We start from the raw sequence: 26,268 nt of genomic DNA on the forward strand, positions 1-26,268 counted from the left end.
AATAAGAGAAGCATAAGTCCCATTTTCTTGGTTATCTGCATGCTGATTGGGTCTCAGATCCGAGGAAAAAGGCAAATCCTTGTTTCTTAAACCTCAGTCGCAACATGATGGGATCCGAGATGAGGGAGTCAGATATGTGACTCAGACCTAAAAATGGTTTCAGCTTCCCAAGAAACATGTAAATGTCTTTTCAATTTTCTTATTCTCCCCTTGGGCCCAGTTCTCATCTTCAGACTGACCCGCACATTTGCAGGACACTGGTAGAAGTTAATTTTTGAGCCAGCGCAAAGCAGTCTCAAAGAGCTAATCCAAATTCCTCACATCTGTGAAGCTTCAAGATGTAGATCTCCTTGTCACCGTATTGTATTTTCTCACAGCTATTTCTTCTCCTCCCTAAAGGGAGCACTGATGTTATTCAGTACCTAGCACATAAATCTTTCATGTAGGCTCCGGGTGACCTCTACAGAATCAACTTTTCACCCGATTACTTCAGCTGTATTGTTTTTCTTCCCCCAACCCCAAGATTTCAAGGAGGCTATTTGAACTGCTGCCTTCGGTTTTCTCATGTGAAAGGAGATTATTGCTTTACGCCATTTTTTGAGGACAGTGGGGGAGGGGTGCATATTAATAAAGTATGTATGTACAACAAGGAACCACAAAGGTAATGGCTTAACACAACTATTTACTCAACTCATAATTCTCTGCATTCATGATAGAGTTAAATACTCCTTTTCTTCTTAACTTGGCTGGTTCATGGGTTTGGCCTGTTGCCAGAGGAGCTGACTGCTGACTGACTAGGATAGCCCCAGATGGGTCAGCTTATCTCTCTTTCACATGGTCTTTTATCCTTCAGCAGGCTGGCCTGGGATTGCTCACATGGGAGCTGAGCAGGCGTGAAATGTCTCTTGAGGCTTGGGTCTGGAATTCTGCCTTCTTCTCTAGATGCCCAAAGCAAATTACAAGGTCAGCCTAGATTCAAGGGGTGGAGAAAGAGATTCTACCTCTTGATGAGGGGATTTTCAGTGTAACTTACATTGCAGAGAGCAGGAGCATAAGGAAGGAAATGCTGCAGTTTTTGTTTCTAAGATCCGTCAATTAAGATGCTTTGGACGCTTATCCAGGTCTCTAGAAGCTAAGTACCTCACATGCTAGATCTTTTCACTTCCTTAAACATCCAAGTAGGACCCAGTAGTAGACCTGTTGTACAGATGCAGACAGTCTTATGAAACAGGGGTAGTAGTTGGAGGCAAGAGTCCTTTTACTCTGTTAACTCCAAATTTCTTGACTGTGCATTTCTGCACAATTTTTTCAGCATCCATTATATGTTCATGGTTTTATAAAAACATTGCTATAATCAACATGGTAAATATGTTTTATAGAAAATTATAAATATTAATAATTGTTTGTCTATTTATTTCTATACCCTATATGGATGTCTTTCTCTTGACTTCAGAGACCAAAGATCAAGGACCTTTTAATGCCCTAGACACTTCATGATTTTTCAATAACCTTGAATGAAGTGAATCCTGAATCCTACTTGATGTTGAGTGCACTTCTTTCTTTTTGTTTATTTTTACTATTTAGTCAGTTAGTTAGCTTTTCGTTTTTAAAGACAGGTTTCCCTGTGTAGTTCTGGCTGTCTTGGAACTTACTTTGTAGAACAGGCTAGCCTCAAACTCACAGAGATCTGCCTGCTTCTTCCCCCCAAGCATTATGATTGAAGCTGTGAGCTACCACCCCTAGCTCTAGTGGATTTCTAATCCTAGAAAACACTGTGTGATATGAAGGGAGAGGCCCGAGATTCTTGACTGGGACTTGTGGAAGGACATGGTAGAATGACTCATTAAATGAAAAGAAAATTTTCTGGTTTGAAAGCATCAGGACTCATAGTTTTATCAACCAATGACTACTCACAATACTCAGCACTGGCCCCGTGTCTTACTACTCTCTGGAGATTTATAAAACAAACAAATGAAAAACCAGATTCCAGTTCCTACATCACGTGACATTAATTACCTAGCTTCCATGTTCTTATTTATTAAGCTACAGAGTTGAAGAGTAATTTACAATGAAATGGACATAAATACAAAAAAAGAGGAACTGTTACTGAAACTATTTTTTTTCAAACAGACCATCAATATGAGATTCTTTGGATGTTTATCTGGCTATCACATCAGATAAATATTGTACAGATATTAGCTCTCTCAATCTCACTGCAATCAGAAAGTCCCCATAGCAAAAGTACCACACAGGGTCTGAGTTTAGAAACATTTTATAGTGAATAAATGCATACATGATAGGTAAGTGTAGACAATCTTTAGTACATAATTGCTACATGCTAAGCACTATTTCAAGTTCTTGTCAGTTCACTCACAAAAGGACTGCCTGTGGCACTGCACAAGGGGCCCCCTCTTACAGATGAAAAAGCTGGAGCAAAACAAGTAAATGTCTCATGCAGGTCTCCGAGCACACCACCAAGGACACAGTGAGTCTGTGAAGAATGTGTTTTACTGTGATTGTTACAGAATGTGATTCCCTCATGGTTTCTTGCAGAATGGTTTGTGCTGCACAAGGTAGGTGTTTAATAAATTCACGTTGATTTGATTTTAGAAGAACCCTGGTGTACCCTCTTGGGTTTGTAAGAGGCATATTCTATAAAAGGAGCCTCTTATATTTTCAGGATAATATGATTTGTGTGACTGCTTTTAGATTAAGTTACTGTCTTTTATTTACAAAAGAAGATTAAGCGAGTATGTGCAAACCTTAGAACTTCAACCCTGCCCCCCTTGATAAAAGCCGTTTAGAAAATTGTGGAGGATAAGGAAGAGAACTCACAGGACCAATTTTGAAAATAACAGGACTTTACTAAGTGGTGCTTTTTAGTGTTTATGGAAAAATTATGTAGAACTCTTTCTTGGTTCGGTTTTTCCAGGAGGAGCAAGGGCTTGTGCTTACATTTACCAGTCCACGGTCCTTAGTGTTTGATACGGTCCTGTTGACTGTTGTTGTTTGTTGTTTTTGTTTTTGTTTTACATGTTTTGCTTTTATTTAAAGTTGACTTGTTTCCTTGTTTATCCAATTCTGGATCCCCAAGGTAATAGCAACAACTGAAAAACAGTTACCTTAAGCACAGCTGAAACTTAGCTCTCTATACTGCCTTTAGACTGTTATTCTTTAGGCTATGGCCTTAGGAAAACTAAAATGCCCTGCTTAGCAAGTTCCCCTGAACTGAGCCTTGTCAGATAATTGGGTGAATGACATCTTAGAGTCAAGACCTTCAAAAATTTAGGTAGCAGCATCAGGATGGTGAGTGACAGCTAGGCCAGTTTAGCAGCAAAGCCTGGTCTTTAGGAATGCTCTGGGCTGCCATGTCCCTGGTAAGAGCTTTCCTTTGCATGACCTCAGAGCTGTCTTCAGTGCCTTCCCATCTAAACCACAGGCAGTTTCTAGAGAGTGCACAGCCTTCATTGTGGGCTTTGGGCATTCACTGAGTTTCAGATTTTAGCCAGACTAAAGACAATGTCAGCTAGGAGAATGCCATTTATTCCGGTCAAAAAACGAAATCCGAATTTGTTCTATGAGAGCTTGTAAACTACAAATGATCAAGCTGAAGGAGAGTTGCATTTTGCCAATGCAAGTGAAACTGTTAGACAAACTCTCTTCTGGGTCATCCCATTATCCTTGTCGCTTTAGATATGGAAGGTTCGCTGATGATGTTTCCCATTTGGGGTGTTCAGTAGAGTGCTGTTGGGGTGCACACAGTCATTTAGGGACCGAGGTGCTTTCCCCGAAGGTGTAGTAGTGTCCTGGAGCATGGAAGACCTCTGCTTGAGCCTAGGTGCCTGGCACTCTGTAGAAATGCCCACTCTGTGTGGCAGAATTGTGTGAGCAGACTTTAGGGCCTGGACACTGAAGTATTTACTTCATTTTTACTCTTTAAATAGGATCCAATCTCATGAGCCTATGAGTGTTGTCTAGCTGTGCGCCTAGGAGGAAATATGAATATTTCTTGCTGGGTGACACAGTCTACCAATAGCACTCCTGAGATGTTCAGTACCTAGTTACTGTATTTACAGTTAGAATTTAGCTGTCTTTTGCTGTTTCTCTTATATAATGATGGTCTTGTTGCTGTCTTGAAAAATCTTGTTTTTTTTTTTATCTTTTAGACCTTTTACTTTTTAAAAAATATATTTCTTCTTTTAAAAATGTTATTTTTTGTATCTTTTTAAGATTATAATTACATTTTCCCCTTCCCTTTTTTCCTTCCCAAACGTTCCCATATACCCTTTCTTTCTCATTCTCAAATCTTGGCTTCTGTTTTCAGCAATTGTTGAATATACATAATACATACATAATGCATGCATATATACACACACACTATATATATATATATATATATATATATATATATATATATATATATATGTTTTCATATATGTTTTCAGGGCTGACCATTTGGTATTGGATAACCAGTTGGTATGCATGTCCCCAGGGAAGACAATTTCTCTTCCTCTCAGCATTCCTGTGTTGCCTGTAGTTGTTTGTGTAGGATTGAGATCTCCTGAGCTTTCCCTTTCCACCTTAACATGTTTATTGTTGTTCTTGTTCAACTTGTGGTAAGCAGCCATATTGGTGAACCATTTGTGTGTATGTACATGTGCATGCATGTGCACTCGTGCATGTGTGCATATGCTATAGTTGGCCTTTGATTCACTGTCAGTCTCAATGCAGATCATCAGCTCTTTCCCAGGGATGAGTAGACAAAGCCTGCCGCGTTTTCAGCTTTATACTTGTAAAGCCTGAACAGAGGGGCTCTCTACCTTGCTTTATGAAACCAGAGCCAAGGGGCTGAATTTTCAGCATGTGTTTAAAGTGTAAAACCACAACAGTGTGGCTGGCTGCACAACCCACTTTGGTTCTTGGTTTCTGGTTGGATTTAAGTGGCTTGACAACTCCCTCAGAATTATTAAAGTAGTAATAATTAGTCATAATATTTGTCTTTAAATTTTGAATATAGTTAAACCCTACCATACTAGGCACCTAAGAGCCTTGGTGAGTAACACAGTCAGTGGCATACAAGGGAATAAAAACCATCCTGTTCTTCCAGCGAGCTGAAGATGAAGAGAAGAAGCAACCTCTGTGCCTCATTCCACAGTGTTTATGTGCTAGATGCAAAGCAAATTAGAGACGTGATTATACTTCGTTAACCTGAATCTCATAAGAATATAAGAATATAGTCTTACTAAAATATACATTTTGTTCTGTAAATATAAATCTTTTTAAATAAATGTATCTTTTAAACTTTTTTCATATGCTATATTTGGATCATATTTTCCCCTCCTCAAGCTCCTCCCAGATTTTCCCCATATCCTTACCCACCCAGCTTCATTTTTCCCTCTTTCTCCACCTGTCTCTCTTAAAGCAGTTAACCAAAGCCAATGCAAATAAAACCAAGCCAACTTTAAAAAAATACTAAAATAAAACAAAATATTCTCAATAAAACAAGATGTCCATTTTGTATTGCCCAGCTAGCTACTCCTGGGCATGGGCCCTGCCCTGGACTATGGTTGACAAACTCAGCGACACACCATTGGAGAAAGTTGATTTTCCCATGTCCTACCAGGTATCAGTTGCAAATAGCTTCTTAGTTAGGGATGGACTTTGTGTCTACTTCCCTTCTCAGCCTTGACATTTTGACAGCTTTGAACTTTCGTAGGTCCTGTGCATGTTGTTAGAGCTCCCAGAGCTGCAGGCTCAGTTGGTCAAAGAAAGGACTTTTGAACAACTGGAGGACTGATTTTCAATAGAGCTATACAGGTATCTCCAGGGCCCTACCAGGACAGCCAAACAAGCTCTCCAGATGTCAATAATCTTGTAAAGGAGAACACTGATGAAGGAGAACTAGGAAACTGAGAAAGAATTCAGGAAAGTCGCTAGGCATCCTGGGGGGATAGGACTTAGCAAAGGGCATGCTGGTGTGGAAGCGATTGGTGAGGCTTCAGGTGAAGGAAATGAGTGTTTAATGCTGTGTACTTGGGAAAGTAAAGTCAGCCATGCTGAAGAGTTCAGAAACAGCACAATTTACAAATAGAACTTCTAGTCGTAATGATAAATTCCCTCAGAGACATTAGTAGACATGTAAAAAAATACTATAAAATCAGTATTTAAATACTATAAAAACTATAAAAATCATTGTGTAAACCCTGTTAAGGAGTTTAGATATAGAATATTTAGATATAAAGAGTGATACATTTTAAATTTTCAGAAGTGACATGAAAATAAGAAGAAAAAAGTGAAATGGAATCCAAAAGAAAATCCAGAGCAAAGCCAATGAGTAAGTGGAGTTTAGCAGATTTAACACATCTCAGTATGAAAAGACAATACAAATCAATAAAGAATATGAATAGGCACTTCACAAAAGATAGAGATGAATGATCGCTGAGCGGTTGTCAATATACTTAACCTCACTAGTCATCAGGAAGACATAGTTGAGTATTGCTTACAGACATTTCACTGCTAAGATTAAGAAGATGAACAGCACCAAAACTATGTGTAACTGCAGTTCCCATATACTGTGGAGGGGCAGAAATTGATATGTGATTGGGGAAAGCATATTTTCTTTATAAAATATGTTTAACCTACCCAGAAACTTTATTTATAGGATTTTTTTTCAAGGAAGTGAAAACTTAACAGCATCAAAGAGGTTTATATACTATGTATGCTTGTCTACAATCACACACACACACACACACACACACACACACACACAAAACCCTGTGAATATTCTTGTCCATTCATGGATGAATGAAGAAATTATGATGTCTTTAATGGTAGAATATTTGTCAAGAATAAAGTGGAATAAAACCATAATACATCTGATTTAGAAATTCTGCTGAATGAAAAACACAAGAACCTCAAACTAAAGCTTGAAATAACACAATGCCTAAAATGTAGCCATGACCACTGAAATACAAACAAGTGACCCACTCATTAGGAGGATGAGGGGAGAATTCAAATGGAAAAGACACAAGGCAAGATCAAGGTGATAGAAATATTTCCTCATCCTTATTGGGTTCCCAATAACATCTGTGTACAGATGTTAAAATACACAAAAGGTGCACACTTTATATACATATGTTTGACTATACATGCATAAAAAGTCATAAATAGAATTAATGAAACTAAAAGCAACTGTAATAATACAGTGGTTCACATGCAGGAACTCAGGTTAGATCACAGGTTTCAAGACCTGAGTTATGGATGGTTCAGAAAATGGTTCCTACATCAGAAAAGTCTGGGACTTTGAGGCCCATTGCAAGGTCTTTGTAGTTACAACCTAGGCTAGGCACTCATAAAACGGAGATGATACAATTAGTATCCACTTTAGAAGGTTGTCCTTGGTGTAATGTCTGGGACACAGATGCATTCGATGCATTTAAGCTGTAGTCATTATTATTAAATAGCTCTTCAGCTACACTGGTATTACCCTAACTCAATCAGGAATGTGTGTATAACCATGGAGATTTTTAAGAATTAGATGTCTACAAACTGCATTAGGCTGCAATCTAAATAACTCAAAAATTTGACAGCATATGATTAAGCACTCACAAATCCTATTTTAGTTATCCATTTCAAACCAAGTTACTATCTCCTTGGCAAAAAAAAAAAAAAAAAAAAAAAAAGTCTTCCTTTAATGTTATTTCATAGAAGAAGAACTTGTAAAAAATATCAAGCACAGGGAAATTTGAATATAATTTTTTTCATGATAGTCTTCTCTGTCTGGTCCTTATCCCTTAATCTCATCTTTTGAGAACATACATATGTATATGTACAAATGTGCATATATAAAACTGTGACTACACTGTATGTTAGCTGGCCTGGTTTTGGCAACTTGACACATGCTAGAGTCATCTGAGAGAAGAGATCCTCACCTTAGAAACTGTTTCCATAAAATCAAACTATAGGCAAGCCTGTTGGGAATTTTCTTGATTAACATAGGGCCCAGTCCATTGTGAGCAGAACCATCCCCAAGAGGTAATACTGGTTTATATAAGAAAGCAACCGGTAAGAAGGACACATGCTCCACTATGTTCATAGCAGCCTTATTTATAATAGCCAGAAGCTGGAAAGAACCCAGATGCCCCTCAACAGAGGAATGGATACAGAAAATGTGGTACATTTATACAATGGAGTACTACTCAGCTATTAAAAAGAATGAATTTATGAAATTCCTAAGCAAATGGATGGACCTGGAGGGCATCATCATGAGTGAGGTAACCCAATCACAAAAGAACTCACATGATATGCACTCACTGATAAGTGGATATTAGCCCAAAAACTTAGAATACCCAAGATATAAGATACAATTTGCAAAACACATGAAACTCAAGAAGAACGAGGACCAAAGTGTGGACAGTTTGCCCCTTCTTAGATTTGGGAACAAAACACCCATGGAAGGAGTTACAGAGACAGTTTGGAGCTGAGATGAAAGGATGGACCATCTAGAGACTGCCATACCCTGGGATCCATCCCATAATCAGCCTCCAAACTCTGACACCATGGCATACACTAGCAAGATTTTGCTGAAAGGACCCTGTTATAGCTGTCTCTTGTGAGGCTATGCCGGGGCCTAGCAAACACAGAAGTGGATGCTCATAGTCAGCTATTGGATGGATCACAGGGCCCCCAATGGAGGAGCTAGAGAAAGTACCCAAGGAGCTAAAGGGATCTGCAACCCTATATGTGGAACAACAATATGAATTAACCAGTACCCCCCGGATCTCATGTCTCTAGCTGCATATGTATCAGAAGAAGGCCTAGTGGGCCTCAGTGGAAAGAGAGGTTTGGTCTTGCAAACTTTATATGCCCCAGTACAAGGGAATGGCAGGGCCAAGAAGTGGGAGTGGGTGGGTAGGGGGTGGGGGGAGGACATGGGGGACTTTTGGGATAGCATTGGAAATGTAAGTGAAGAAAATACCTAATTAAAAAAAAAAGAAAGCAAACTAAGCAAACCCATAAACAGGGTTCCTCCATGGCCTTTGCTTAGCCTTCAGTGTTGGACTGTTACCTGGAAGTGTAAGATGAAATCAATGCTTTTCTCCTCAATTTACTTTTGGTCATGGTTTTTGTTTTTGTTTTTGTTTTTTTTTAATCACAGAATTAGAAAACATACCAAGACAGTTTGTGTCAGTGTCACTGTATTCTAAACCAGGCATTTTCATGTAAAAGTCTTACGAGAAGTCCTTAAATTCCTGCACAAGTATGTGAAGCTGCGCCTCTAATACCAATTTCTTATAAAGTGGGGCTTAGCACAGCTTGTGGCTGGAGCACAGTGTGGACATCACCCTGGGTCCTTCAAGGGTGACAGTTGAGAGTAGTCTGGAATACCTTCATTTCAATATGAGGTCTTTGAGGGCTATGCTTGGTATCAAACACCATAGGTGTGTAAGTGGCAAAGCAGGCAAGCCTGGAGAAGCCTATGCCTTTGGACATTTGTCCAGCTAAGAGTGGTGCCTTGGTGACAGTTTGTGGCAATAGAAGCCAAGTTAGATAATAGGCAGGTTGTACCCTCAGTACTAAAGTCTGTCCAATATTAGCTTTGTATTGAACAAAAGAAGAGTCATTATCAGTTGTATGATGGAATGGACTGTGGGGTAGGGCTGGTGTCCACATTTGTAGAGGAAACTCTGCTTGCTCTCCCATTTTTAATTAATTAAGATTTAATTAATTAAGTAATTTTAGATTACTCTTAACTTGTCTTGGTTCACAAACTTGAACTTTTTCTTTTGGCCCATAGAACAGTACTTACTCAAAACTGACTGAGCAGACAGATTTTCAAGTTCCTAATTCAAATGTACATGAGTCTTTAGTCCTCTACTTTAGCCGTAACTTCCAATCCAATCACAGCAGGTGCTGGCTTCTCATGAAATCAGCTTGGTGCTCCTTGCCAGGATGCCTGGATGCAAAGGGGCCCAAAAGAGAAGCTCCAGCTCAGGCTGCCTGAGGGCAGAAAGTGCCTCTTTAGCTACGTAAGAACAGCTGCCGCTGCTTCAGGCTTTGCTTTGTGGCCAGCAAGCCAGGTACATGGTCTTCCAGGTGCGTAGAACAACACATCTGCTCCTGTGCCACCCAGGTCTTATCTTTCAAGAAGTTGATCGTGTCTGACTTGGTTCCTGTGAGAAACAAAACGTCGTGTGGTGGTTCGTTTTGTTTTGGGGAGTCTTGCTTTTCCCATCTTCCCTTTGAGAAGTACACACATGCCTTCATAACCTCACTGGATACCAGGGGTGTGTTGGGAAACACACTTAGCAGCTCAGAAGAGACAGCATTTCTTCCTAACACTGTTTTCACCGAGATTGGATGTTGACAGAGAGTGCCTACACTCTTGAAATTATTTCACCTGTCAGGGGCTCCTCCACCCCATGGGAATGTTACAGGAAACCAGCACACCACTTACCTTGCTTTTCTACATTTGTTTAACACACACACACACACAACACACACACACACACACAGAGAGAGAGAGCGAGAGACACCACTTACCTTGCTTTTCTACATTTGTTTAACACAAACACACACACACAACACACACACACACACACACACACACACAGAGAGAGAGAGAGAGAGAGAGAGAGAGAGAGAGAGAGAGAGAGAGCTTCACCCTAAGTCTTCCTACATGAAGCTATGGTTTGAGGAGGAAGAAATTGAGTTCTTTTTTTCTCATGTTTGTTTATACATTTATTTCCTAAAGGCCAAACATAGGCTAAGTTTGTTATCTCTCTCCCCTAGTGGATGGCTGTATTCACAGAGCTGCTGGCCCCTGTTTGTTAGCTGAGTGTCGGAACCTGAACGGCTGTGAGACTGGACATGCAAAAATCACATGTGGCTACGACCTCCCTGCAAAGTGTGAGTACGGCATGCCTGAACTTCCTTTCAGAATAGCTGAGAGCGCCAAAACCTCGCCTTTTAGTTATTTATTTTTCTTCAAAAGAATATCTAGAAAAGGAGACCGCTGAAGTGGAATTTAATTAAATATACTTACAGTCAAATTTAGTGTGTAGGTGCATGTTTATTTGTGTGATTAAGTATAGAAAATTTTGGTTGTTCAGTTTTTTTTTTAAGAGTGTCTCTGAAACCGAGAAATAAAAATATGGGGAAAATATATTTTCCAGTATTTAAGCAGCACCAATGACAGCTTCTGGAAATAATGCCAATTTCTCATTCCTTGTTCGCCTTTCCTGATTGTGGATGTGTTTAGAGCAAAGGAGATCAAAGTGATGCATTGTGTTTTCAGCTGCCATGTAAAGGCTGATTGGCAATTACAGCCCAGGCATCTGTCACACTCAACTCTCAGGAGAAGCGAGTGGAATGCAGTTGTCAGTTTGAGAATGTATTTGCTCTTTGAATGTGGAATGGTCAAATTTTCTATTATATTTTAATAGAAAAAAATGCATTGCAATTGACTGACCTTGTTGCTTGAGTGTTAAGCTGACTTGGGTAGGTAGTATAGAATAAACAATGAGAGAAGTGATTAAAGGTGCTCCTTTTAAAATTATATAATTTCCAGGGCCCGGGGATGGAGGGCGGGGCTGTGCTACACTATTAAGGTGTGCACTGGCCTGGAAATTTCGACTCCAATTTAATCTCTGTACTTGCTTCTTAGGATACTGCTTGATCTATGAGCACATTTTATGTGAAGGCAAAGCTACTTTTGCTTGTCTTTTATTAGTGAAGAAAGTGTGAGCTCAGAAGGTACAGCATAATTTGTGGGATAGTATTGGATTCTGTATGGACAGGGTGTGTAGAAATGAGCTACCCTAGGCTATCTGCGAATGGTGACATAGAGCACTTTATTTTAAAGAAAAGTTTAAAAGGTGTGTGTGTGTGTGTGTGTGTGTGTGTGTGTGTGTGTGTGTGTGTCTTACCCACATGTACAGTGGTGTTGAGAGTTCTCACTTTGACCAATAGAACTCGTGATCTTGAGTATTAAAGGTGAATTTCTTCTGGGATTATATAGCCCATGTTGACAAAGGCCACTCTTTAATCTGTCTAACCTGATGCTACCTGTCTGAGGCAGCTGACCTATCATCCTGAGAATGAGCAGATCAACCACTTTAAGACCAAGTAATAAGTAAGGAGGTCTTTGAAATTCACTGTGTTCTCCGTATGAAAACAGACATCAAAATTCTTCCACTCTGAGCTTTATGAACACAGATAAACTTGGAATTTCTACACATGATCAAGTAAAAATGATGGTCTATAGGTATTATTTAAGAAATGTGGGAAGCTTTTTTTTTTTTTAAACTTAGTTGCTATTTGATATCCTTGTATACAAGAGACTACATTTCCATTGACTGACATTCAATTTATTTCAGAGTTATTGAGAATTTACATAGTATCAAGCATCAAGGTACAGGGATCAGTATGTCTGTGGATGTGGTAGAAGTTGCCATATTTGAACCCTGTGTTTGAGCTGACGTATGGATGTGGCTTTCAGATGTATTCTGAAGCAAGTGGACCTAGTGGCCCAAGGCGCTTATACATGGAGAATCAGCCTGCAGGACTCAGCATGGATCCCCAGTGAGCTGAGATTCCTACTGCAGTCCTTATATTGCACCTCAAGGATATGAGTGCCAGCTAGGTTTTATGTCAACTTAACACAAACTAGAGTCATCTGAGAAGAGGGAACCTCAACAGAGAAATTATCTTTATAACATCAGGCTACAGACAAGACTGTCATGCATTTTCTTAGTTAGTGCTTCATGTTGGAATACTCTGCCCATCTCTCTGGCATCGCTGTAGACTGGTGGTTGTAAATGTTATAAAAAAGCAGGCCGAGTAAGCTACAGGGAGCAAGACAGTAAGCAGCACTCCTCCGTTGCCTCTGTGTCATCTCCGGCTTCCAGGTTCCTGCCCTGATTTTCTTTGATTATGAATTGTGATATTGAACTGTAAGCAAAATAAACCTTTCTCTTCCCGAGTTACTTTTGGTCATCGAGCTTCGTCACAGCAACATTATCCTTAACTAAGACAGCATATCTAATAAAGAATCATCCAGTGGAATAGAAAATAGCATTCCAGCATGGCAGCATTGCCACATAAAAATCAGACATGTGCTGTCAATTAAGGTGTCTTGATAATTCTGTGTACTTTAAAAGATTAATGATTGATGGTAAGATGGTAGAAGGAATGTGAAATTGAGTAACAACTGCTCACACTTGTATTCCACTTTATACAGTTTCCCAGTACTTTCCCAAGGCCTTGTATTTTAAATTATGCTTTATAAACATTGTGTGTGTTCATTTCCCTTTTCCCTATCCCTGAGAGATAGTTTTCTTTCTCATCAATTTGGTCCCTCCATTTCAGAGTCATTAACAATCCACAGATGTGCTTTTGTAGTGAGAGAATGAAAAGGGAGCTCATTACATACTGTTTGGGTCATTTTCCCTTCCATATTTAATAATTCGGTGACAGTTTGACAGCAGAGACTAGCTCCTATCTGTCCTCTGAGACAGTGGGTTCATCATTATAGGGGTACTAAAGCCAGCCATCCAGCCACAAGTGATGATATCTTCACGCACCAGCAATTTGTTTTGAAAATGATTTTGTCTGGGTTACAGGCAATATTGGTCATTTTGGACTGCTCTCTGCTTTCCTATGCTTCCTAAATTAATTTATCCACGAATGGTTGTATTTGAATTAATTATTCTTGTACTCTGTGTTCTGTGACTTATCATGATGGGTGGAATGAAAAGCCCCTGTATGTTTTCTCTTTCCTTTGCTGCCTGAATGTTTGAATGGTTTCTTTTGGCACAAAAACTAACCAATCACTTTTCTCAAAAGAAGTCATGGGTGGCAAGAATACTATCTGGAATTGCACTGAAAACTAATTTTTTAGGAAGTGTACAAAGGGCTGTTTATGTAATTTCAATCTTGAAGGAATGGTCCCTTCTGTAAGACTAGACTTGTTTTTAGATTTGTAATAAAATTTCAGTTTGTATGTCTGTACAGACGCCTTTTCACATGGAGGGTGTTTACATTTCTCTGTTGTAGAACTCTGTCCTCCAAGCCTAGCAGCCGTTACCATTTTAAATAGAGAAGTCATGATAAATCCACAACAGGCTCTCAAGATTGGTCCTGTTGACTATACTTCATAGTAGAAGGAGTGGAGAGAGTCATTAGATGCTCATGTGAGATTCCATCCACTCTCCTACATCTTCTTCCAAACTATAAAATTCTGTCCCAGTTGTCCAGGAAAAGTCCATCTACCACTATCATTGTTATATTGGCAACATGTGGCACAGTGTCCCAATTTTATGATTGCTTAATATATAAAAATAGTGTCAAATCAATGACTTTGTTCAGGACCTTTACTTCTGGAGAATATAGTGTATTAGCCGTGACTCTTGCTTCTCAAACCTTCCATCTTGTGATTCATTTTGCATGGTTCTATTGCAGTCCATGTCCTCTTATTTCAGTTCTGGCAAGGCTGTGAATGTTTGAGATATTTCTTGTCTGCTGTGTTTTCTCATAGGCTCTGTTGCCGATCCTCAGTCCTATACACTACTATTGCCTTGTCTGGAGATAACTAGACATCTTCATGACTTCTTCTCTTATGTTCTTCACACTCCAGTTAACTGCAACCTCAGGTGTCATCTTAGCTGATGTAATGATCTTGACTCCTCTGCTTCATTTGTAGCATATTGTACTGTAGCATGTTAACTTCTAATATAGTTTATTATTACTTATAGTTTTTGGTAGTGTCTCCCCATAGCAGAATGAGGATGTAGATTTTGGGCTTGGGATCTATTTTCTTTGTTTTGTTATATCTATACAGGTTCTAAAATTGTCCAACATATAAAGAAGCTTGAAAGGTATTTCTTGAAAGAATTAATGAAAATAAACTCCAATCCTTTGACAGCTTTTTTTTTCCTTAATTAAAGTTAAACATCTGTTAACTTAATTTTCTTTGGCTTCCCACAATGCGCTGCTATATCTTGAACCATTTAAAATGTCTTGAATGGTATGACTTGCTCCCAACTTGATTCTGTGCGTCTCTGTAAGTTTGTGATTGTCTAGAAAGCTCACTCTTTGATCTTTTCCACTTATCTTCCAGAATCAACTTAGATATCATCTCTGTTAGGAATGATACTCTTATCACTTCAACTACAAGTGACCCTTTTTCCATTCAGTGTGTTACATGTTAAAATTTTACATGATGCTTCTTTGGCTTGACATATATATTTCATAATTGTGTATATATGGACCTAAAGGAGAGTCTCATGTTTTGTTCCATAGGAATCATCTACCTTATTTTTTTAAGGTAACAATTCTTATTGGTTGAGAGCTCACTGAGAAGGCCAGGCTGGATGACCAGCAGCAGGTTCAAGGGATTCTTCTGTATTCAGTCTTCCAGTGTTGCACCCCTGGGTACCTTCACAACTAGCTCTTTTATATGGCTACATTGTATCAAACTCAGTTCTTGATTGTGTGACAAGCACTTTATTCTCTGAGAAGTCTTCCCAGATCAATGGTGTCTCTTCCTTATACACTACAGATACTGGAGATATATGTGTCAAATGAAGTATTTATTAAAACTGGAAAAATGACAATTGATGAAAGCTTAGACATAAAAGTTATGCTAATATTCCTTAAAAATGGAATTAATGTTAGTTACATAATTTGTTTGAATGAGTGGTATTAGTTAGCATCCTTATTCTATTCCTAGCTACAGTAATAATCTGATAATAGTAGCTTAAAAGGTACTGTTGATAGTAATTAGTACTTCTCTGGTGTCTTCACCAAGAAATAGTAGTATGGTGAAAGACGAGGTTTTCAGTCCTTTGAAGCTTTATGAAGAAGCAATAAGACAAGTAAGGATATTTTATTTCCAACATAAATAAAAATTCAGGTATAGAGAAATCAAATATGCTGATCCCAGTAACAAGTTAAATCCAGAGTAGAGGCCAGGATCTAAGTAAAGTGTCACTGGCAGTGTAGTACAGTCATTCTACCTGCTTTTGTAAATAAAGTTTTATTAGATGCCAGCTAGGCTGATTGGTTCTTATACTGTTTATGACTGTGTTTTGGTGTGACTGAGTTGACTAATTCCTGTAGGGGTAGTATAATTGCCATATCTGAATCATGTGCTATCTATTCTTTGGTGGTTTATTAAGACCTAGTCTGTAGCAATCTTTATATTTTAAAAAGGCATAATTTGTCAAAAATATATTTACTGTATTTTAAGTATATGTAGTCGATCAGAGTTGACAAAGCAGAAAAGTACCGACTTGCTATCTATTTCCTGGGACTGTCCTTGTGTATTGTGCCTCAAGTAAATGTGTATTTAGGACGATGATCTGAGCCTCTTCAAGTATTTCATGTATCTAGGCCATCTTGGACAAAAAATTACTGATGAGAAAAAAAAAAGCCTCTGTATTGAACTAGAACTAAGAAGTGAATAAGTCAAGTCTCTGTAGGGAGAGTTAGTTTAAAACACCAGAGTTTGGACCATAAGTCTCCATCCATCCCTTGCTTCTCCCAGTGTGGCTACCTAATGTGCTGGAGGGGGCCTTCAGGCCTGAGGAAATTCATAATTGGGAGTAAGTAACTCCAAAGGTGGTTCTGTGTTAGTCCACGGTGGAAAGTGCCCTGATTTCGGTCATCCTGAGCTCTCCCAGCAGGGGCTTGATTGTGAAAGCAGCAAAGTGGGCATGCTGGGAGGAGTGTGACTCTGCAGCCTTTGATGGAGACCTGAGGGCTCTCACAAGCCAGTTCCATAATTAAATGGCCTGTTACTTAAGGAGAAAAAGCAGCTCTTGAAGAACATAAAATCACCACCTTCTTTCCTGACGATGAGGATGTGGCTGTTCTTCATAAACACCATTCCTGATTCACTTCCTTAGGACTTTAGCTTCCATAGCCACAGTTCTCTCCTTAGGTGGGGAGCAGTGGATGTACTTTATCCTCTTACTGAGCCTCACAATGGATGCAGAATTGAGAAATATGTAGATTAGAAGGTCTTGAAATGCAGTTTCAAAGAAAATCATCAGGCTAACTCCAGAAAAAAAACGGAGTTAGAAGCGCTGTGGCTCAGCAAACTCTTAACTCTAATGAATGATCAAGTTTAAGGGCCACTGCTCTACAGGGGAGTCAAATAACAAATAGCCATGTTACTGTCACTCTCCTGGCTATGTAACACAGACATCATTTTGCTTAATAGAATAGGGCTTCCTTGAAAGAGAATTCTGGAATGTTCTTCTTTTCTTTTGTAGTATTTCTATAGTTAGTAATACTGCCTATATTTGCTTAGCTCTTCATTGCTTGTCCTCCCTGACGTTACAGATTAAAGAGGGCAGAGTCATAGCAGTTTCATAGATCCTTGGGATACATAGCATCTGGCACAAAAATAGGCTCTTCAGGCATACTTGCTGGGAGAATTAGCAATAGCCTGTGTTCTTTCTGTCCTCATCACTAGGGTCACTGTTAGAAACCAACACAACCACTCTCAAGATGGAGCTCTGCAGTTCAGAAATATGTAAAGCTAGATCTGTTGCTGTCCTCAGCATGACATCACATCACCCAGCATGCTTCTTTTCATGAAACTTTAATAAGTTTTACTACTATTAAAAAAGGGAACAGAATAAAGAGAACATGAGAACATGGGTGTGTGCCTGCTGTGGCTTTGCCGTAGATGTGGAAGTCAGAGAACCAGCGTTCGAAGGTCAGTTCTCTCCTTTCACACTGAACAAAGCAGGCTTGAACTCGAGTCACCAGGCTTGAGCAGCAAGAACTCTTACCTGCTAAACCATTCTGTGGGTCTCCAGCATGCCTCTTGATGAAAGGTGCTAGCAGTAAAAGAAAGTACAAAAAGACAAATACTTAAATATGTTTGGCCACACATGTATCTTTTACACATGTTCTCCCTTTTTAGACACACTGGAATAATGTAGGTTCTCTTACCAGGCAATTTGATGACCAATCTATTCTAATATTAGTATTTTTGAAAATATCTACATTTTGAAAGCAACCAGTACATTTGTTACTGTATTACCAGATAGGTGTAGAACAAAGCCCAAACTTTCTTTCATCATTTCCTGCCTTAGCTGCCCTTCAGAGGACCCTGTCTATATCTTTTTTTACCCCCATATGATCAATAGGAAATAACAGTGTAAATCAATTCCAAGTAATAATGTAAATGTGCTCTTGAAGGCAATTCCTGCTGTGAAATAAGTAGTTAGCAGCGACACTGGCATTAACCACAGTGGGGGTAATCAGCCTGTGGATGTGTTTAATCAGAGTTATCAGCTAAGATTAAAAAGAGAGCCACGGTTGTGCAGGGATAATCATTTTCAAGGTTTAAAAGATGAATATGTTAAGGTGTTCTCATAAATTAAAGCCATCAGAATGGCTTTGAGTAATTTAGGATAGTCTGAGGTCAGGCACAAGCAAACAGGAGAGGTTAATCTCCGGGCCATGGTCATTAATGTGCAGAGATAGCAGAATACACTTTCAGAAATAAGTAGCAAGCACCGAGTTAAATGATTTTCCCCATACATTAAGATATTCCTCTGGCTGTCACTAACATACATGATTTGATTAAAAAGCAGCAACATGGAATAATTTGTACATGTATTAATTATCTTAGCAATTAATCACTAATTTTAAAAACTAAATGTTGGTCCACTTTATGAATTGGTTTAGAAACACTGACAGAGCCAACTATACACTGTGGAATAAACACTTGATTCCATGGTGTAGCACTGAACTTCAAGGTCGATCTGGAAAGTTCTGAACTTGATATTCTAATTACATTGTGAAGTCCTTTAACCTCTGAGCATGCCTTTCCTTGTCCATGATTATCTCTGGGTCACGGTATCTATCTTGCTAGAGTCTGTTAGGAATAGACATAGAACTGTGTCTTAATAATATAAGACATTAGAGAGAGATGTGACTTTATTGGTAGTTGTAAAATAATTGGCATACTTCATTTGCTTGTTCAACCTATTTTTATTGGGTGCTTGTTCTGACCTTGGGGGTGGGTGGTGGTGGGGCTCTTCTAGAAAGTAGAGAACTATTTTGTAGAAATCCTGGCCACTTAGATCTGACGTTCAAACTAAGAGAGACAGACAGTGAACATATTTGTACAAAACCGAGGACTTTTAGAGGGCAGTGGAAACTAGCAGGAGGATAGAGCAAGCTACCAGAGTGGAAAGGTGAAGAGGCAGCTTTCCTGTGTGGTCAGGGAAGGCATCCCTGTGGGTGTGATATTTGCGCAGAGAGCTCTGCCGATTGCTCAATGAAAAACCATTGCAGACAAAAGAAAAACACTTTACCCCTGAATTAAAGTCAGCTTATACAAAATGAGAAGGAAGATAGCTAGGGAATTCTCCTTGTGTCCTTTATTCTTACAGTTGGTTTATCTTGTCTTTGTTCTGATGTCTAAACTTGTTTGCATCTAGATACACACATACAATCCCTCCAGCCTAGGTTTTACTGCTAATGAAAGGATTGCTGTGACAAATCAGGGTCAGATAGGAGTTTTCATGATCATTTAAATGATCACTTATTGATCACCTTATATTTTCACAGCTAGGGAAATTGGAGCCCAGGATGATGGCTTAGTCTTTCCCAGGATTTTATAGTAACTGGCAAGCACAAGCGCAGAGCTGGAGTTTCTCACATCACGGTGTAGTGACCTTTTTGTTAGAAATGTGCCATGTGATCATACTAACACTATTATAAGCACTTTATAAAAGACTGTAGCCATCTCCTCAGTCACCTCTCACAGTATACCTGCTACATCACTGATGATACTAGTCTTGATAAGTTCCACAGCATTGATAAAACCATGAGCTTCCCTGGTGAGGTTTTCCACATTAGTCCCTCAGAGTCTTACAGCATTATCTGGTATCTGAGAAAACATGGAAATCACCTCTATGACATAATGAGAATTCTTCATTATCCTTAACTGAGACATGTACAGTAGCTTCCCTTCAGAGGAAAGACATCCTTCAAAAGTCATTTTGACAGACAACAGACATGCCTGCAAACCCATCAACATTTTCTCTTTAGAGGTGTAAACATAACTTCCCACTCCACTCTGAGAGCAGCTGGGACTTTCTGATGTCCTTTGAGTGAACGGGATCTGTCTAAGGGGGGGGGGGGAGGTTGCTGAACTTATGTTTAAAACGATGCGGGCCTCCATGTGTGAGCTCTCTGTCTTTCCACCACTCCCTGCTGTTCACCTAGGGCTTCCATGACCACTTACAGCACTCCATGTCTGTAACAGCACAAACGTTCTGTCCTGGAGAGCAGAGATAGGAAAGACAGCAATGTGGGTGGATGCCTCTTACAGGCCTTATGAGGAAGTCCATGCTGGGTTTTTCCAACTCTCTGTGAGTCCAGGTCATTCCTGGGTTAAGGCACATAATCTCCAGTTTCTGTTTCTCTCCTCATATGTTATTTTCCCTGCCTCTGTGTCATTTCCTTAAGGTCCCTTGTCATTAGATTTAGGGTTCACTCTAAGCTATCTCCTCTCTCTAGTTATTGAGATCCTCAATTACATCTACCTACAAAGATCCTTTTGTTTTTATTTTTTGTTTTCTAAATAAATTCATCCTCATGTTCTGGGGCTCAGAACACTGTCACTTTGTATTGAAAATCAGTACCCTGTGGTGCACTCTTTGTAAGATAGCAAGTTTCATATCATTGGCAGCAGTGAAGAAAGGAAAAACAAGCTAGCAATCTGAGGGACCTCAGGCCGCCTCTGGAAAGATCCATGTGGTGAGTAGCTAGAGCCGAAGCAACAGTGTGGGTGAGCTGAGAAATGGATCTGGCATAGCCAAACAACAACCATGCAGCAGCCTTGGCACTACACACTCCAGCTTCTGTCAGACTTTCAGGTGTCTGCATTTCTGAGTTTGACAGCAACATCAAGCAGCATCCTGAGACAAAGCCACCCTGCTAAGTCCTTCCAGAATTCTCAGCCTCTGAAACTAGGAGATGGCCTTTGTTACTCAAGTTTGGAGATTCATGTTAATTCAGTCATCAGATGTTAATGCAGCAACCGGAGTGTTGCGGTACTTCTTACATTGGTAGCATATAGGTAAAGAACTGATAGTGTCAATGAGGGGATTGGGGAGATTGAGAGGGAGATGGAGGCTGAGGCAGAGAGGGAGAGGAGAGGGAGAGAAGAGAGAGGAGAGATGAAGGAAAGGTGAAAGAGGGGAGGGCAGAGGAGGAGGAGAGGGGACGGAAGGAGAAGGGAGGTGATAGGAGAGGAGGGAAGGGGAGGGGAGGGGAGGGGAGGGGAGGGGAGGGGAGGGGAGGGGAGGGGAGGGGAGGGGAGGGGAGGAGAGGAGAGGAGAGGAGAGGAGAGGAGAGGAGAGGAGAGGAGAGGAGAGGGAGCTAAACCTCATGTAGTAAAGAAGTGTTGAAAAGAACACATCAAGTGAAAACACACCACTGGCATTACTATTTACCTACTACTCCTCGATTATTGTTTTATCATTATGCCGGTCGCCCAGATGCTACTCACTGACAGGGACTGCTGTTCCCATTTGCACAGGGGTGGAAGGGGAATCAGCTTAGCTTCTCCCCTGTGCTAAGGCTACAAGGGAAGCAGAGCAGCAATGGTAGGTTCTATTTACATTTGCAGCAGTGCTCTTCTTGTCTGTTTGCTGTGCCAGGTGGTGTGTTTCCCATTAGCTCCTTCAGGTTTCAGAACCACTCAGCACTTGCCCCATTTCTAATCATATGCTATTTGTGAAAGCCCTATAATTTCCTAAGGCCCTCTGAAGCTTTCCCCTTCCTACCTGTGACATTTTGAGGAAGGATTTATTTTTCTTTCTGTGTTTATTCTGCTTAGTGAAAAAAAACCCACAAGAAAAAGCCTTCACTGTATTTTCCAAGTTTTCTGTAGAATCGTGCCTGTATTTTGTTGGAGTCTGCTAATCCATTTGAAGGTCTGTGCGTGGCAAAGGGTTAGTTTGGGAACCCTTCCTGTATAGCTGCTCAGGCTTGCTTCCTTACATAATGGCACATGACGCCAAACTCCTGTTTTTCTTTGCCTGGCTTATTGACTGTCTTCATGCCATGATATTAGTTAGTCTTTCATGTGGCATGGTATGACGTGAGCACAAACATGCCATCTTTCGTCTTTCCCACTCTGCTGACGCTGACTACCCCACTGTACTGTAGCATGCCTTCTGAATGTGGAAGTCAGGAGCTTGTGCGGTTGTTTAGGAAAGTACTCTGGGAGATTGTGAGTTTGACTTTGGAAGTGGCTTGATGGAAAGAGAGTTCTGGAATTCCCCATACAATCTATTGGTAGGAAACTTGAAGGAGCAGTCTCTGCTTGACATGCTAATAGGAAAAGGTCTTCCCTCAGTATACCCAGGACATTTCTTGCCTGTTGTTTCCAAATTACACTACTCATTCATCTTCCTCTTGATTCTATCCATTGCTTGTGAAATATGATATTGAGATGCAATCCTTACAATGAGCAGGTCACCGAACATTGATTACTTAAAATAATTCTTGCAGCTGAGTCTATAGCTATAGAAGAAGCCAGATTTTTACATCAAGTAGGTATGGATGTCTAACTTAAGTTCTCTGTTGTCAATAGTAGCACACTTTTTCCATCCTGGTTAGTATATTCATTTAGGGGCACTGAAGTTTGGGGTAGAAATTTCAAAGTATCTTAAGGCTAGAAAGAATTTGTATAGTTATTCTTTGTAGACAACGTTAATTTCTTCCATTAAATGCTAGGCAAAGGGTTTTGCCATTTCTGGACTATGTACCTTGCATGAATAAGCTGCATGGTGAATAGCAGATTAAATGAACATTGGCTCTCTAGAATGTAGCATGTGTTTTGTGTGCCTTTTGGGTTGTAAAATAGTCACGTACTTCATAGTTGTAGAACTGAGTTAAATTGAGCAGAAATGAGTCAAAGGGCTTCTCGGGATAACAGGCACGTATACAATGTATCTGTTCCAGGAAATTACATCATCAGGTGATTATTCATCTGTGGCTCAGTATTCTTTCCAGTGGAGGTTTTGTGTGCAGGCTATGAGAGGTAAAATATCTTCTGGTAGTCACCTTGAATGAATAGTGTTCTGCCTTGGAATGTCTCTCCCATTGACATACAAGCTGTACAAAGTAGCTGTGGACCTGGAATTGGCAACCTAACACTAGACTCCAATTCAGGCACTGAGTTTAGGCAGGTATCTAACTTCTCTGTATCTACACTAGCCTTGTGGAGATGGAGATGAGAATCACTTTGTCTTTATGCATATGTTAATATGATTGAAACATTCAGAGCACTGCTGAATTCCCCGAGACTAGCTTTAATTCTAGAAGGGTAGCTGTTTTACAGTCAGGTGGCTTTGGCATGCTTGTCTAAATCCACACTCATCCTGCTGTGCCTTCCTCCCCTGCTTTAGTTGATACCATAGTCCTTATCACCATCAGAGGTTATTATTTTATGTATTTGTTAGGTTGGGTTGAATATTTGACTCTGTCACTAAGACACAATCTTCTTTAGAGCAAGAACTTCACTCACGGTTGTGGCACCATATGCCAGGAAAATGCTTCAAAATATAATGAGCCAGTGCATGTGTGAGGAAGACTAACCCTAGTGTGGAGGAGCTGACTGGACTGCACCGAATCTCTGCCATTGTTCACGCTGTACTTCTACTAACTGGCTTGGTAATTACAAGAAAATAACATCAACAAATATCTGGTCAAGCCTACTTAAATATTTGGTGCATTCACAAAAATGTTGCAGGTATACTACAGGTCTTTGCACATAATTCCTATTTGTTGAAACCTTGTGGCATCTCACAAGAAGTAAAGCAGGAATAAAGAAGTATGGAGAACTTCAGTGTCTCAGGGAGAAACCTTGGTCTGTCTAGTTCAGCTGATGGATAGACAGTGACATCCTTTTCAACTTCTAAAAAGTCTGCGTGCAAAGATGATTTCCAAGTTTCTCTATTGTGAAATCTCATTAAAATAAAGTGGTAATTTTATGGGTTTGAAGTATTTTATGACCATGCCTTTTGATTGAGACTGCTAGCCCAAGTGACTGTTAGTTACGTGTTGTAAATGTGTTAAGAGGGGAAATATCGATGTGTGTTTCCTCTGTATTCAAACCGTTGAGACTTTATTGGAAATAATAAAGCTTTACAACATGTTCTTTACAAGTAGGATACTAGGACCATACAGCAGGATGAAAAAAAAATCTATTTTCTTTTTCCGTGTGTCATAGCAAATTACGCTATTTCCAGTTTTATATAGTACCCTGAAGTTAATTGTAATTTGGGGGGAAGAAAAGAAGGCAATATAGTCAATATAGTCACTGGTTTGATAACTATTATTTGAAAAAAGAGAATTACATTTTATTTCAAGGAAGGCAGTCAACTTAAACTGTATTTGTCTAGAAATAATCTTAAGCAGGAATATGAAAATAATATACATAACTATACCTATGGGTAAACACTATCTCATTTCCACAAGTATCCAGCTTTATCATGGCACCTGAAGTCTATAAGTTGGGGTTAACATTTCTTGAAAGTGGAGTTTTGAATGTGGTATACTTACATGTAATAGATAACCGTACACTATGATTTGGGGGAAAATGTCATGTTTAGCATCTTCTGCTCATGTGAGGGTAAAAGATACTATAGTTTGAAAAGTGTTACTACATTAAATTTTGTAAATCTGAAGATGCATTGAATGAGCATCTGCGACCATCCTTAAATAATATCTAGCAGGAAGTAAAACAAAATTTTCATTTATTCCTGAATTTTCCTCAGTTACTCAATTCTATCTGCTCATAGATAATTAATCTTGAGTTACTATTAATCCATATGAATTTATATGGGCATGTATGAGGTATTCATATGGTATGTTAGTTGGCTTATAGTGTCAACTTGACACAACTGGGGCGAGCAAACCTTAACTGAAGAATTGCCTAAATCAGCCTGGCCTGTGCCCATGTCTGTGAGAGAATGTGTTGAATAATGATGACACAGGAGGGCACAGGCCTCCATGAGTGGCAACATCCCTAGAAAGGTACACCTGGGCTATACAGGAAGGCAAGTTGAGCATTCGCATGTCAGCAAGCCAGAGTGTAAGCCAGTAAGTAATATTCATACATGGTGTATTCATACATCATTCCTATTCCAACTTCCCTCAACGATGGAGAGTCACCTGAGAGTTAGAAGCCAAGGAACTCTTTTTTTCCCCAAGCTGCTTTTGGTCAGTGTGCTTTATCATAACAAAATGAAGGTTGGAGAGCCAGCAAAAATTTTAGGCTCACTGCTTTGGGAAGAGGAGAGATTCGTGAAGTGTATATTTATTTAATGTCATTCTGTCTATTTGCTGTGCAAAACTTATTTTACTAGGCGGAACCAAATTGCTTACAGCAGTAAAATACAGTCTCCAGTATGGATGCTGGTGTTTCAATGCATGCTGATTTGGGCTCTGATATAGTCATAATCTACAAAGCAATCATACACATTTAACTTTCAAAACAGAAGTTGTCTCTGCTGGAGCTAAAGAAATAAGCTGGATCACAAAGCAATCTGTCCTTCTTTATAGACAATGGACTTATCATGAAGGCATAGGGTCTATTTCAAACCTTGGGGTAGGCTTTCCCATTAATACAACTAAATTCTGTACTTTGGCAAAGTTTGAAATACTTGTCATGCATTTCCTTCTACATGACAGTGTCTGTGGACACGAGAACCACAGATTTAAAGATGAGCAAAGAATATGATGAAGCACATATTTTTAAACGTCTAAAATGGAAGCGAAACTCAATATCATTATTTTTACTCTCCCCCACTCCAATTATATAGTTTCTTTAGCTACAGAGGACTCCGGTTTCTTTTTGCCTTTTATCTTGTTGTACCATTAATATTGTATGTACTTTTTACAGATTCCTCATACCTCTAAATTTCTGGTAATTTAAATATATAGCTGTGGAATTTTGAAGTCTTGTATGGTTTTCATACAAGCCTACAGCATTTATATTTGGAAACCTTGTTCTGGCACTCTCTTGATAGCACTGTCCTTTGGGCAGATCTCATAGGTGATGGAACTGGATGGAAGAATTCTCTTATCATCATTCAATCCTCCTAGCTGGGGCCTGAGAGAGATCCATTGTGCTGAATTGTTCTGCTTGGTAAATGGCTTTATAATGAGGGTTAATCTTATCAGTTAAGTGAATGAGTAGGAACTAAGGTGTTGCTGTTCATTAGT

The 26,268-nt window shown here is 39.6% G+C and overlaps 1 protein-coding gene across 12 annotated transcripts in view; it reads left to right on the plus strand.

Annotated features, from left to right (window-relative positions):
- Macrod2 (mono-ADP ribosylhydrolase 2) overlaps positions 1–26,268 on the plus strand; it is a 1,997,664-nt gene that overhangs the window by 617,931 nt on the left and 1,353,465 nt on the right. For 9 of the 12 annotated variants that reach the window (XM_006500246.3, XM_006500249.3, XM_017319283.2 and 6 more), the window contains exon 5: positions 10,792–10,908. The exons of 2 other annotated variants lie outside the window; for them this stretch is intronic. In XM_006500246.3, coding sequence (XP_006500309.1) covers positions 10,792–10,908 — 117 coding nt within the window. Of the gene's footprint in view, positions 1–9,750; positions 10,096–10,791; positions 10,909–26,268 lie in introns of those variants that run through there. One more of the 12 variants, XM_006500253.2, reaches the window with a different exon arrangement.

Source organism: Mus musculus, chromosome 2, assembly GCF_000001635.26.
Source record: "Mus musculus strain C57BL/6J chromosome 2, GRCm38.p6 C57BL/6J".
Taxonomy (NCBI): domain Eukaryota; kingdom Metazoa; phylum Chordata; class Mammalia; order Rodentia; family Muridae; genus Mus; species Mus musculus.